A 15,070-nucleotide genomic window follows, 5' to 3' on the forward strand; every position below is an offset into this window, starting at 1 on the left:
TTGGTAAATATTGCAAGTGAGTGGTGATGGAGTTTAAGGATTTTGGAAGCTTAATGGCTCTCACCTTGAACAATATTGATGCTTTAAATATTCTAGAAATAGTGGCAAGTAGCCCTTATTAGCTTGAAGCCCACGAAAGTTTTAGCAGAGTTTTGATATGACTTTAACTCTGTGGACCACAACCACAACCAAATGATAGTAAATATGATGCATCACAAAAGGATTGGTAAGCCCTCGGATCGGATGTCTAATGCAAGGATAAGGATAAAGAAGTCACCTAATTGTTGAGTGTATCTTTGTTGATGTGTCTATGCTCAAATTCAATGCATGTGTATGTAGATGCATATGCTGACTAGGTGGATTTTGTAAGCCACACTAGTCAAAATATACAGGGTGAGAGTATAAAAAGACTACCTCGCTCCTTACATGACACACATCGAAACTATAGAGGATGATTGGGTTCCTTCTTTGCTTCACACTTGCAAACCACATGTTAGTATCCGATTCAAGGGCATGACCAACCATCTATACATTATTAGATAAGAATTTATAGCTTAAAGTAGTGTAAAACAAGCTCTAGCAATGCCAGGGACAATTAACCATGCAATTGGCCACAAGAAAATATAGAGTTAAGACTCTTTGTTTATCACCCTATTAAAGTATAACAAGGTCATCCAAATCTTAAACCTGATTAAACAAAACCAAGTCTTATCCTAATACTAAGCTAGCTTTGTGATCTTAATCTCATACAAGGGAACTATTCATTGTTATTAGATGAGATATCTTTTATACAATCTTACTAAATGTCCAAGCATGTGGGTATGGTTTGACCATAGTGTAAATCTCTAATCTAGTGTGTGCTAAACTACTAGTATATGTGTGAAATTTGATGTATTACACTTAGCCTGTTTATCCCTTGTTTACATAGTGTGTGGCTCCTTAGAGCAAAAACAATTTCATGAGATGTGCATGAAAAATTCTTGGGGTGGGCAAAATTACAAAAAGTGACCCAAATAAATAGATTTGTTGATGCTAATAACTCGTAATGACTCTAGCTTCATAAAACATATGTTGAAATAAATCGTCAAAGACATCTACGTCATTAACCACGGCTAGTGTACACCTTGGGCTAGGCATTATCACAAAGTACCAAAAACTTATATCTCTTGAAACTCATGGACCTTGTCCAGAACTCTAAAAATATTTTTTGATAGGGGCCCAACCACCAAAGAACGGGGTTAGCAAGAACTCTTAAATTAAGTTGGGTAAGACAAATAAGGAATTTATTAGAGAAAAATATTAAATAACCTTTGGAAATATTACTCTTGGGGATTTTTGGTAAAGGGTGAAATTTGGCCCAATGCAGGTGGCAATTTGAGGTGTGCATAAAATATAACCTTAGCTATTTATACCTTATTAATAAGGGACCTGCTTAAGAGGCTTAAGCATCATAATTACCCATTCTCATCCATGTGTCCCTATTACCTCATTCGCACTTTTGTAGTTCCCCACACTAGCTTAATGGTTCATATCATGCATGGCCATGGACCCACTTTTATAATGGAAGGCTGACCATATAAGGCTTGTATATGCATGGCAGTCTATTTTGGGTACGCCGTCTCAAGAAAAGCCCTTTGTATATAAGTGTCTTATCATAATGTGAAGGACACAACATTTTCTAGGAAATAAGCTTCTACCTTCTTGCTTATGTTGGTTTGTATGCATGTGTATCTACAAGTTTCAGATATCATTGTTAAGATGGCTAATGGGACCGTTGCCAAACCAATTATGATGTTATGAGACTTAAAGATCAAGGTTCTTCTTAAACAATGGGTTAAACATACTTTCATTGTTATGGACTTTTCCAAACAACCCAAATCATATGAGATGATCTTAGGATGCCCCTTAATAATGAGAGAAGAAAAGATGGTGCATGACTAGTCTAAGAGTCGTGTCTACCTCCAATTTGATGATTCCATCATCAGGGTTGATCTTGTGACTGGCTGTGTACACCTTATGGTAGTGGAGGGCTTTTTGAAAATTTTTCAAACACCACCAGTCATCTAGCCCCATTGTTGCAATACTATTATAACTGCAGAGAAGAAATCGATGTAGGGAAGAACCCACCCCGCAAGGATGCTGAAAAATAAGCTATTGAGCTTGAAGATGATCTGAAGTGGATATATATGATGGCTATAATCAATTTGATGGCTATAATCAATTTGAAGTGGATATATATGATGGCTATAATCAATTTGAAGGGGATCCATAGGATCTACATGGGGATGCACTTGATAGTGGAGAGCTCCCCAAGGTTGTGCCATTACGAATGATTCATGCTCTGCATTCTAATATGAAAGGGATTAGTTATAGTGAACTTGAGTCCACATGGGATGACTTTGACACAAGCACCAATGGTGGTGAGGAATTTGAAAAAGAGATTGAAAGCGACACCAAAAACAACACCAACTCCTCAAATACTACAAGCAGAAAAGAGCTGACATCATTAAGAGAAATCATGGGAAGTGAAACTGAAACTACAAGGAGTAGCTATGAATTTGATATTGAATCCCAATCTGAAGAAAGGGATGAGATTCCTAAAAAAACCAAGGATTATCTTAAAAAATGGTGGAGACGTAAAAGCTATACAACTAATCATCATAAATGGTTACAAAACAGGATAACTACAGCCCACAATGGCTTCAATATGTTGGTGCATTCGATGCACATCGCAAGTAAAATGACAATTGGGGAGAGGAATTACAAAAAGTTATGTATTGCAACCATCCTTCCATTTACTTGATAGCCAAAATAGATGTCATCGATGAACCAAAACTTAATTTTTCCCCTAGGTAGAAGAAGAGCAAAGAGTTGGCCTAAAAAGAGAAGTGAAAGCCATAGCTAAGGAAGCTAAAGAAAATCAGGAGCCAACACCTAACTTGTGCCCTATCCTAAAGCACTATAAATGTTTTACAATTGGGGAGATTGCAAGTTAGTATTTGATATTGCCACACAAAAAATCGATAAGTGAGGTAGGAGGAGTCTATAATTGTCCAATTAAAGTAATTGAAGTAAAGGGAGTAGACTTGCCTGCTGATGAACTGAGGGAAGGCCCTAAAAATCGATAAGTGAGGTAGAATGCAATGAAGGAAACCTAAGGACTGCACTCATTAGCATGGAGTACACACATGTCCCACTCATCATAGTGAGGTAGCATGCAATGAAGGAAACCTAAGGACTGCACTCATTAGCATGGAGTACACACATGTGAAGGCACTCTCACAACATCACCCAACACATCCCACAACCAAATATTTCGAAGTTGAGGGGACAAGCTTTCCCACAAACGCAAATTCCACCAGCCATGAAAGGATCAAGCAAACAAAACACCTAAGACTCTTGCTTATGTTGACCCTTGTATTAGTGAGAATGAGAGGGATTATACTTCACATGAACACATCACCAAAGAGTATATGGCTAGCAAGAACTAAGAGTTCTTTTTGATGAATTGTAGTCGATCATAGCTTCATACTATTTGTGAACCTTCATGATCTTCATCTCCTTCACAGGGTGGCCTTCACCCAAACGGCTCCTCACATGCTTGAATACAAACCACAGCATGAGCAGTAAGCACCACCTTCAAGCTATGCACTAGGCATCTTCATCATTCTTTGGAGCAAAACCAGTAGCATCTTCTCTTGAGTGAAACCTCAATTTGAGTAGCATGAAGAACAAAACTAGGTCTATGCTGGTCTCCACTGTATAGCATATTCAATTCTCTATAACCAAACTAGCAACGTCTCCTCAACATTCATGGGAAAAAACTCATAACTATTAGCCCACCATGTCTTTTATAACAATGCAAGCCCGACATCCTTCTGGATTACTGGTTCTTCCTTTTCCATCTTTATTGCCAATTGTGCTGGCTTCTTCACATGCTTGGCCTTAGAAAATGACCCTCACCAGCTTCATGCTGCTCCCATGCGCTTACTAAACCTGTCTTGCTCGCTTCTTCTCCGTGATCAAGAGAGTTCTGATGATGACCAATTCCTCCACCGACTCCATATTGCCTTCATCACCTTTGGTGCCCATTTCCCTCAAGTGGAGGCCACTAAGGTGTAAAACAACCTAGTGTTTGGACTTTTATTTTATATTTGTTTTCATACATGCTATAGAAGATTTTCCTTGCTACCATCATTGGCTATTACAATTTTTTATTACATCTCTAGTCTACCTAACCTTGGCTATCTCCAAAACCTCATCCTATCAGAAGGAACCACAAAATAACCTTTGTATTGACAAATTCCTAAAGTGATGAATCACTGCACCCGGTCTTCTCAGGCAACCATTGTCACAGTTTTCTATCCCTAGGTATCATTACCAAGGTTTCTACCATTGGGTTCAAAACATATCAATCATGGAGAGCTCTTGGTAAGGTACAACATCATCTCTTGGCTATGATATTCACGCACACAATGCATCAAGCACAATTCTATAAATATACAAAATGTAATGATGCATGTCAAGGTACAAGCCCCTCTACTCTAAAGAACAAACATGTTATAACACCTACCCTAAGTACAAGCCAAGCATCATTGTTGTACACACAAACACCATGGTTGTATACATATATACATGTCTTTTTCCAGCCTCACATACTAAACTACTAGAGCATTCATGCTCAGTAAGCAGAGAATAGAGCACAGATGCCAAAGTCTCCTCCTTCTTCTTGCTGGGAAAGGTCTTCATCTGCAACCTGGGAAAAGAAACTCATCTTTCAGTATGGTCATGAGATGGGCTATGTACTTCCTAAATCTAAACCCATTTACTCTCTTCTTGTGCCATTTTCCATCTAGATCTGCAAGTTGATAGGTTCCATTTTTGAGTTTTTCTATAACACAAAATGGTCCTTCCCATTTAATCTAAAACTTTGAAAGGTACTATCAAGCCTGTTGTTATATCTTAGTACGAAATCCCCTCTCCCAATGCCTTTGGGTCTTTAACTTCTTGATTGAACCTCTCTTGTTTCCTTAGCAAAACTTGAGCATAATGCTCAAAATCTTGTATCATGTTAAGTAGTGTTCCTGCAAAATACCAAAACCTTTGTTGTTGTAAGGCATTACTACCTACTTCTTCATACTTCATAAGTACCTTTACAACTGGTATCTCCACTTCTTATAGGTAGCAAAGCCTCCTTCCCAAACACCAAATGGAAAGGAGAAAATTTGGTCCCCTCTTTGATTGTGCAACCCTTCCATCATCTTAGCCAACATCTTTATAAGTTCACCATTGAATCTTCATTCATTCCATTACACTGAGGGTAATAAGGAGTAGTGTACTTATGTTGAATTTTCAACTTTGCACACAAGTGGGTCATGAGATCTCTCCTAAATCCTGGTCCATTATCTGATAGAAGCTCCACAAACTTACACAGATATCTTCATACACAAATTTAGCTACTTATTTAGCTTCAACATGCTTCACAGCTCGAGCTTCCACTCATTTTGAAAGATAATCCATAGCAGTAAGAATGTAGTACTTCCCTCTAGATGTCATGGGCAAAGGTCCCATTGCATCAATACCCCATCTTTTAAAAACATTAAAATACAAGAATGTATGCTTGAGCTCATACTTTAACACCCTCTTGCCCAACTATTGGCAAGACCTGCACTAATGTGACACATCTTTTTGGATGCTAGGCCAAACATAACCTTCCAAAAACACTTTATGCAAGGTTATTGTCATAGCATAATGACCACCACATGCTCCCTTATGATTGGCTTCTTCAAGGATTTTGTAAATTTCCTCTCTCCATGGTTCCCTTCTTAGTACCAAGTCAGCATCCTTCATATACAAGACAGCATTAATCAATATGAACTTTGTTGCTTTCTTAACAAAACCATATCTCTTGGATTTCTCCAAGTTCTTTGAAAATGACATGTCAACAAAAAATGCTCCTCATGCTCTAAGCTTTCCCTTCCTCAATACAAATGAGGATTAGCCTTTACAGTAACACCTCTGAAATGCTAAGCTTCCTCATTCTCCTTCCTCTCCACATGTGTGAGAGACCATGCTTCAAACTTGTTTAATAACCTTTTAATTTGTTGACACATCTTTTTCAAAACTATATTTTTTCTTTGCCACACACACCTAATACTTGTTTTACAACAAGTAAGACATCACCTTTGATTTTCAATCTCTTAATTCCCATTTCTAGTGTAAAGGGCAAACCTTTTTCCAAAGTTGTATATTCAACTTCATTGTGACTTGTTACCTGCAACTTCATAATTAACAAGAATCATAAAAAAACATGGTTAAAAATTCTTCCATCTTTCCATCCTCAGCTTTTTCCACCTTTGGTTCTACCTGTTTATGATCAATAGGGCCCTCCTTATAAGTGAGTATATCTGCAAAAGTAGCCCTAGTTGACTCCTCTACTAGAAAAGAGTATTGGAATTATTACAGTTCCACGACCCACTTTATCATTATTTTAGAAAGAATCACATTGTTTATAATATCAGGAAGTAAAGCATAGCTATTTAAGAACATAAAAGAATTTGTAAGGAGATTATGTCAAAACTACAAGCAAAGATTACACTGATCACATCACCTGCTCTGCTTCACCATAGCTTCTTTCCATTACAGCTTTCACCCTGCTTGCATAGTAGATGGGCTTCATGTAAAGACTTCCCTTTCCTTGTTGGAGTAAGAATGCTCCCACAACAGCAACACCTATTGTGAAGGATTTACATATAGCACTTTGTCCAAGTCAAGAGCTTGCACCAATGAAAGGCTACAAAGCACCTTCTTGACCTTGTTGAAAACCTCTTCACATTCATGGGTCCACTTTAGAGGGTCATGCTTGACAACTTGTTAGAGAGGATACAAGACTTGAGAGGCCAAAGGAATAAACCTACCCATATACTTGACCTTGTGAATAAAAACCATTAATTGCTTTGTGTCTTTAGGAGGAGGTAAGAGCACTAAAGCTTTTACCTTGTCACCATCTGCTTCAATACCATTTTTTGAAATAACATGTCCAAGCAACTTGACTTTACATTGAGCAAGGAAACATTTTTTTGGGTTAAGTTGACTACCACCACTCCTATCCAACCTTTCAAATGCAAAATTCTACTACTGTATATGCAAATGTGAAAACTTTGATGAACTTTCCAAGGTAAGGTGCAAACACAACATTATTACTCCTTTAAAAAGAAGAAGGCCCATTGGTCAAACCGAAAGGTAACACTTTGTAGCTAAAACACCCCCAAGGGGTTATGAAGGTGGTTTTTTTAAATCTTCAGGAGCAATTTTAAGTTGAAAATAACCTAAATAACCATCACAGATGCTATACCTTTCATGACCTACTCTATTGAATCCAAAACTTCATCTATATAAGGAAAAAGATAGTGGTCCCTTTTTGTAGCTGCATTAAGTGGCTTGTAGTCCCATGAATTTAATTTATAAATGACTGAGGGGGGCTTCACAAACATCTTCTCAAGCAGTTATGGATCCAATTAGCACAGCCCTTTGGAGGTGTCCAAGAAAATATGGATTCACAAGAGGAGAAAAAGTGAGGTGGTAGTCGCGGGACATGAATCTCCCGCGTGAGCCCTTAAACAAAACTAGTAAAATTGACTCGGGGCTCCACTCGCTTTTTTAAAGTTTCTTCCCTCTCCTTCCCTCTCCTTTTGTACCTCACATCCCCACCTTTAAAGATCAAAATCCTAGATTTTAGAATGTTATATTTAGAACCTGAGGCATTGGCAAACTCCTGAACAATAATAGAGAATCATCAGCAAAGCATTGAAAGTACCCTTTCATATCAAAATTGATATTTGCAATTCAGTGTTGAATGCTTATGTCATGTTTCTAAGTCCAGTATTAAAATTTGGGAAGTGTCACTGGAAAGAGATCATAGGTCCTATCAGAGATTTCCTGTGGAGAAATGGTATTGGTAAGAAAAGATTCCCTGCGCCGCCTGGTTGGCTTGGGAGAACTTGGTCGTGCCCAAAAAGGAAGGGAGTATTGGTATCATACGTCTACCCACTCATTGTGATGCTAGAAGGACTTTGATGCTACCTAGGATGCTATCTCAAGTCTCTACTTGGTCCTTGATGATAAGGGAATTGGTGGAAATGGCTGAGGTATTGGTCAAAGGCAAATAGGGAAACTTAACCTGGATAGACAAATTGTTTTCATTTGCTCCTTTGAAAATCACAGGCTCTGATTTCTGTAAAATGCTCTGTAATTGTTGGAAAGATAATCTGGGCTTTATGGTTTGGGATGGTGGGGGGAGGATAACTGGGAATTCCATGCTCTCATTGGGGTTATGGTGGACTCACAAGTTTAATCCCCCCTTAGCTACACTTGATACTGAAGTGGCTAAGAGTCTTAATATCAAAGGCATTAGACATTTGGTTGACTATTGGGACAGAGATTTTGCTGGGTGGAAAGAGATAAATCTATTATCTATAGAGTTTCAGTTAACCAAAAAAGAGAGAGACTTGATGACTCAAGTGCTTGAGTTGCTGCACAGTGAATTATGCTCCACAGCCACACTGATATCTGAGTCTGGATTAAGGAATGGTCTTGGATTAATGATGTCAAATTAAAAGAAGGCAAAACTAGGGACATTTATACATTAATGAGAAAAGGGGATGCTAATGTTATGTACTGTACAAAATATGGAATGTAAAGTTGAGTGCTTCTAGCTGGAAAAAGAGATGGCACTTAATATGGAACTGTCAGGTTCCTAGGAAATTTCAGGTCTTTTGTGAAAGGTTTACATGTGGGAACTTCCCATTGGGTATAAGCTGCATAAAAGAAACATGGGTAGTGGCATTTGTCCTAGATGCAGGTCTTCTATAGAAAGTGGCAAGCATGTGTTTTGGGACTGCCCTGCCTTAAGGAGCACCTGGTGCAAAATGACTAGGTGGATACAGAAGGGTTTGACTATGCAAACTTTTTGGGAGGACTGGCTACTTGGGAAGTGGGTAATCAATAATGAGCTCAGTGGATTGGTTTTTTACATTGTAAGAACTTGCACTTTATGGGAAATTTGGATTAGCAGAAATGAATTTGCTTTTTTGAAGACTACATGTACAGGATTGCAGGATACTGAGTTGATGTATAAATGTATATGCATGTGTTGGTATGTATGTAATGTAAATAAAATTTGGTCTTTGGAGCTAGATTTGCTGATTCAGAATCTGCAGAGGAATATACCTTGATTATGTCCCTGTTATCTTGGCAGGGCTTCATGCATACTAGGGGTCTCTCCCTAATGTGGATTTGTTGGATGCAGGTGAGGTGCTGGATTGAGAAGAAAAGGCCTCCTAGATTTGGCCCCAAAACTCAGAGATGGTACCGCAAGGAAAAACAATTGGATCATACTTTTGTGGCTTTTATTGAGAACCCTCTTGGCACTAGACCTACTGTCAAGGTGTGGTCAAAGCATGGAGGAATGTTGAAAAAACAATCTCCCCGAGGCTACACTATTGAGGCCATGATGGAGGCTTGCTTATTATTGGGATATCAGATCTCATGGGATCAGTGTAGCTTTTTATGTGAAGATGAAAGATGATAATTTCTTTGTAAAATTTTGAGGCCATGATGGAGGCTTGCTTATTATCTAGATATCAGATCTCATGGGATCAGTCTAGCTTTTTATGTGAAGATGAAAGATGAAATTTTGAGGCCATGATGGAGGCTTGCTTATTATTGGGATATCAGATCTCATGGGATCAGTGTAGCTTTTTATGTGAAGATGAAAGATGATAATTTCTTTGTAAAATTTTGAATGAGATAAAAAAGGAGTAGATAATTGTGGTTGTGGGGTGATATATGACAGAGTTTGATAGTCGAGGTTTGGGGATGATGTATGATTGATTTTGAATAGTTAATATAAATATTTTATTGATCCCAAAAAAAAAAAAGTTGCTTCCCTCTCTCTATTCCAAAGCTCTTTCTTCCTCTCCCCCGAACCTTCCACTTGCAATTCTTCCTCTCAGGTGTAATGCATGGGAATAGTGAAAATGAAGAATATAGATCCAATTCCCGTCGTGCTTTGAGATCTTCTACAGCGGGGGCGGGGCTGATGAAGGGATGAGGGAGCTTGGACGCTGCACATGACGATTAGGGTCTCGAGCAGGAGGAGGAAATGGCGCCCTCTTTGCCGTCCCTCCAAGCTCACAACAGCAGCTGTCATGGCAGCATTTCTCCTCTCCACCCTATTCGTCCTCCATGCACTCACGCCATCGCCGAGATCACAATTCCCCACTCGCCTGCGAGCCACTGCATTTCTGCAGAAAGAGGCCACCATCAAGCCCGAGCTAGGGCGCTTCGGAGAGCTCATGCTGGGCTTTCTGCGGGAAGATCTGCCCTTCACAATCTTCATCCCAACCCCCTCTTCATTTGACAGCATGCTGGAGGCCATGAGTCAGAGATCCAACACATCAGGCAAGCCCACCTCCAACTCTACTATCGTCGCAGAGCCCTTCGAAGAGAGCAATTATGCTGCGATTTCTAGGGTTTTTGGGTTCAGCTCTGTTCCAAGGCGCATCTTGTCAAGCATTGTGCCCTTTGAGGGTGAGATAGGTTTTGATTCTGTGTCTGGATTCAGGCTCAACTTGGCCCGGATGCACCCAAAAGGTACCCTTGTGGTGAACAACCTTGCTTGCAACACAGTGGACATAACCAGAGGCTCCATCATCATCCATCTTGTTGATGGAGTCCTCATGGACAGTGAATTTGAGCAATCTGTCATGCCCTTCCGAGATGATCTTGATGAGGAAGGTGGGATGCCGTGAAGGTTGTTGGTCGCCAAACTTCTGCACATTCCAGGGAATGGCGATGTGTCGCCTCCCTGCAACCTGCATGGCTGGGAATGGTTGTCAATCTTCAAGTTGTGGAAAGATGGCTCCCCACTGGCACAGGTAGCCATCTAGTTACATACATGCATCCTGGCTACCATTCCCTAAACCTTTCCTCATCACAACCAGGGGTTTTCAACCTTCACCATGATGCCATTACATTGGCCATGTGCCATTATGATGTGTTTGGTTTGTTTCTGACATCCTGATGCAATCTATGGCAATGGCATTGATGATTGTCCCATGTGACAGGATTAGTCCATCTCCCTTGTTTCATTTTCAGTTGATATGTGATGCTATCAATTTTGCAATGGCATTGCCTTTTGAAATGGGGTTTTCAATTTTCTTTTGAAATGGGATTTTATTTTGCAATGGGATGTTTTTGGTTCCCTCAATTATTGTGATCGAAAAAGATCATGCACCCCTGATGCACATTACATGCAATGTCTTGAAGCATGCTAAAGAAAGTCCAGCATAATCCACAATGAGATCTTATCAAATGGACATTACACAAGCGAGAAGCTTGTTATCAGATACATTGTGATTGCATGTTAGCAAGTGGCCACATTGACATAGTTAAGGTGCTTGCTTTCCTTACATATACACAACGTGTCTTCCTCATTAAGCATTACTATGCCATGCAAGCAAGCTCAAAGATCAAATATCAAGTGCACGTTTGCTTAGCTATTCTTCTTTGAAAGCAAAGTTTTGGTGTTTATTGAGAGTTCTTAACCTTGTATGTTGGTTAGATTTACCCAATGCGTTTGCCATGTGTGTGATATGCCTATTGTATCAAAAACACCTAGCCACTCTATTATGAGAATTAAGGGTTGGTGTGCCTCATATATGCTAACACAAGCGTTTTGTTTTCGGCCTTAATTTTGACTCGTACAATGCATAATCTGGTCCATTTCCTTTTTTCCTCTCTGTCTCTCTCTCTCTACAAATATTCTCCAATTGAAGAAGCATTTGATTTAAATTATAGCACTTCATTTAAACTATAGCTTAGACATTCTTTGCCAATTATCAAAATTTTGTCCATGTCAAGCAAACCAACCTCTACCTCTTGTTGAATGTGGCTTGATGTGTCATGTTACAAGGGAACTTTTTTCTATGCTCATTCGGTGAAGCATTTAAATGAGTAGAAGTAGGTGAGCCGGGTGTTGTTACGGCATGAAGTTTTTGCTTGTATGCATATGTGCATACATACGTATGTGCATATGCAAGTGTGCATGTATGTATACATCTATGCATGTGTGCGTGTATGTATACATGTATGCACGTGAATGTGTGTGTAAACATGAGTGTGTGTGCACACGCGCGCGCTTTTGTATATGCATGCATGCATTTGTGTGCATGTGTGTGTATATGTGTGTGCATGTGTGCATGTGCGACTCTCACATAGACGTATATCTGTGTGTGTCTCTCACATGCATTCTCTCTATGTTTGTGTCACATGCATAGACACAACCCTTTCACAGACACACACTCTCTCCACATACACGTATGTGTGTGTGAATATGTTTCTATATAATAGTATTACTATAATGTTATTATATATTTACTATATATATGTATATTAATTTATATATCATTATTATATTATATTATTACATATTTATTATAAATGTATATTAATTTATATATCATTATTATATTATATTATTACATATTTACTATGAATATTGTTTTATTTTTTTACTTTTTACTTTATCTATTTATATATATTATTATTATATTTACTATATATATTTATATGAAATAATAATATTTATAATATATATTTACAACCATGCCAAATGGTTCAAAATTTCTCATGTATACTTTTGTTGAGAAATGAAAATTTAATATATGTGTCTTGCTAGATCTCAATTCCCAAATAAAAATGCTCAAGGTCTGTCATTTCAAAATTTGAACTCAGCATCTTATCCCCCATCATAATGAGGTCTGTCACTTCAAACCCAAGGTCTTTCATTTCAAACTCTGAACTCAACATCTCGTTCCCCATCATCATGAGGTTTGTCATTTCAAGCCCAAGGTCTTTCATTTCAAAATTTGAACTCAACATCTTGTTCCCCATCATAATGAGGTTTGTCATTTCAAGCCCAAGGTATTTCATTTCAAACTCTACACTCAACATCATGAGGTCTATCATTTCAACCCCAAGTTCTTTCATTTCAAAATTTGATCTCAACATCTCATGTGTCTGTTGAGTCTTCTCTTCATGGTTCCCCATCACCATAATAAGGTCATCCACATATAGAAAAATGATCATCTACTTGCTCTGCTTAGAGAAAATATACAAATTTACATCTAATGATCTTTTAGAAAGACTAATATAAAGCACCTATCCATTGATAATGTTCCCAAGGGGCCTGTTTTAGCCTATACAATGCCTTTCAAACTCTCTACTTTGTTTTTCTAAATCAGGTATCTCAAACCTGTGTGGCTGCACCATATAGGGCCTCCTCCTCAAGATGACCATTCAAACATGTTGACTTCACTCCATTTGCAATACCATCCATTTACCATGAGTGGCCAAGGATACACTACAAGAGAATGAGGGCATAGCTATGTGATGTAACCACACCATGAGTAAGAGAATGTAGTGAGAGAGCAGCAGGTACAGTGAGAGTACAAAAGTGCCACATTAAAACATGCAGTTATATGTGGTTATATTCGCGTATATAGTCCCGTATTGAGATAAAGTTCGAGAGACATACCTAAGGGTAGAACTTCCACAGACACATGAGAGAAAATGTGTGTTGGTTTGTGGTGGGATGTAATAAAGGTGTCCAAGAGAGACCAGTTATCATGCTAATGTGTGTTGTTTGTGTTGGGAGGTAATATATGTGTCCAAGAGAGACCAATTGTAACCAATCGTGGTGTATCTTCATTTTTGAGGAGGACCGAGATTGACATGATCGTGTTTAGAAAGAAGAACCCATACAAAAAATATGAAATTAACATTACTAATTAAGAAAATGAATAATGTATTAGGGTGAGCTTGACTTAACATCATCTTCAATTAAATCCATACATGCTAATTTGTCATCTCAAGATCCATATCTCCACCCATTACAAGATCCATATCTCCACCCATTGTAAGATCAACAAAAAGATCTATGCCACTGCTAGCTATAGTGGACTCCACATCATCATCATCTAGATCATCATCATTAGTATGTCTGGATTCGATTGCTTCATCCTCATCTTGGATAGGGACACATTTATCTTCATTGGTTGGTGGTGTCTTGATCTTGGCATCTTGCACTTGGTCCTCCGCATGTTCATTTTCAACTCCCACTTCATTCATGAGCTCTTTAACATTCGCCTCTTGAAAAATACTCTTTGAACAAGGAGTAACTTCTATGATATACTACCATTTCTTGTCATTTAGGTCCGATTGAAACAAAACATAGTATGAGAGAACACACAAAGTGTTAATTAAACATGCACAAGAATAAAAGCTTGAATAAAATATTTATGGTTACTTGTTCACAATGTTAAGGTAGCACAAATGTCTCTCTCTCTATTTGCCAATATAGAGTCAACCGCCATAAATCCCTACTAATACATAGAAGTAGCAATTGATACGCTATTTCACCATTCCTTTCTAAACACTTTTTGTATGGCCCATATTTTTCATGGTTGATATAGAACCTCATTACACCACATCCTTGAACCATAATTAAACATGCACAAGAATAAAAGCTTGAATAAAATATTTATGGTTAGATTTTACTTGCTCACAATGTTGAGGTAGCACAAATGTCTCTCTCTCTATTTGCCAATATAGAGTCAACCACCATAAATCCATTTGGATGCTTTTTCATGGTTGATATAGAACCTCGACACCACATCCTTGAACCATTTTACATCCAATATATAAATGTGGAATGTACTAAATCCAACCTCTAGAATGTTTTGAATCATGCCACAATAATCAAATGTTGATCCACTCTCTTGCTCAAAACCCCCATAACTCCATAGTCTTGAGTATTTTGTACCTATATGTTGAGTGCAAGGCACCTTTCCTCAAACCATATGGCATTGTAAACCTTATACTACCACACCAACGCCAAACCAATTATATATTTGAAAATGAATGACTATATAAAGTGATTCTATTTGGATTAGTTAAGATATATAAAGGCACATTTACTAGAGGCTCCCATCCTCTTGCATACTCTCAT

At 38.3% G+C, this 15,070-nt stretch overlaps 1 protein-coding gene across 1 annotated transcript; it reads left to right on the forward strand.

Annotated features, from left to right (window-relative positions):
• The first annotated feature begins 9,961 nt into the window (after positions 1 to 9,961).
• On the forward strand, positions 9,962 to 11,203 carry LOC147620417 (Fasciclin-like arabinogalactan family protein). Its single transcript, XM_086824632.1, has one exon. The coding sequence runs from the start codon at positions 10,131 to 10,133 to the stop codon at positions 10,809 to 10,811; it is 681 nt and encodes a 226-aa protein (XP_086680758.1). The 5' UTR covers positions 9,962 to 10,130; the 3' UTR covers positions 10,812 to 11,203.
• Positions 11,204 to 15,070: the final 3,867 nt, after the last annotated feature.

The sequence above is a fragment of the Cibotium barometz genome, chromosome 31 (genome assembly GCF_041138505.1).
Source record: "Cibotium barometz isolate CiBa-2024 chromosome 31, ASM4113850v1, whole genome shotgun sequence".
Lineage (NCBI taxonomy): Eukaryota > Viridiplantae > Streptophyta > Polypodiopsida > Cyatheales > Cibotiaceae > Cibotium > Cibotium barometz.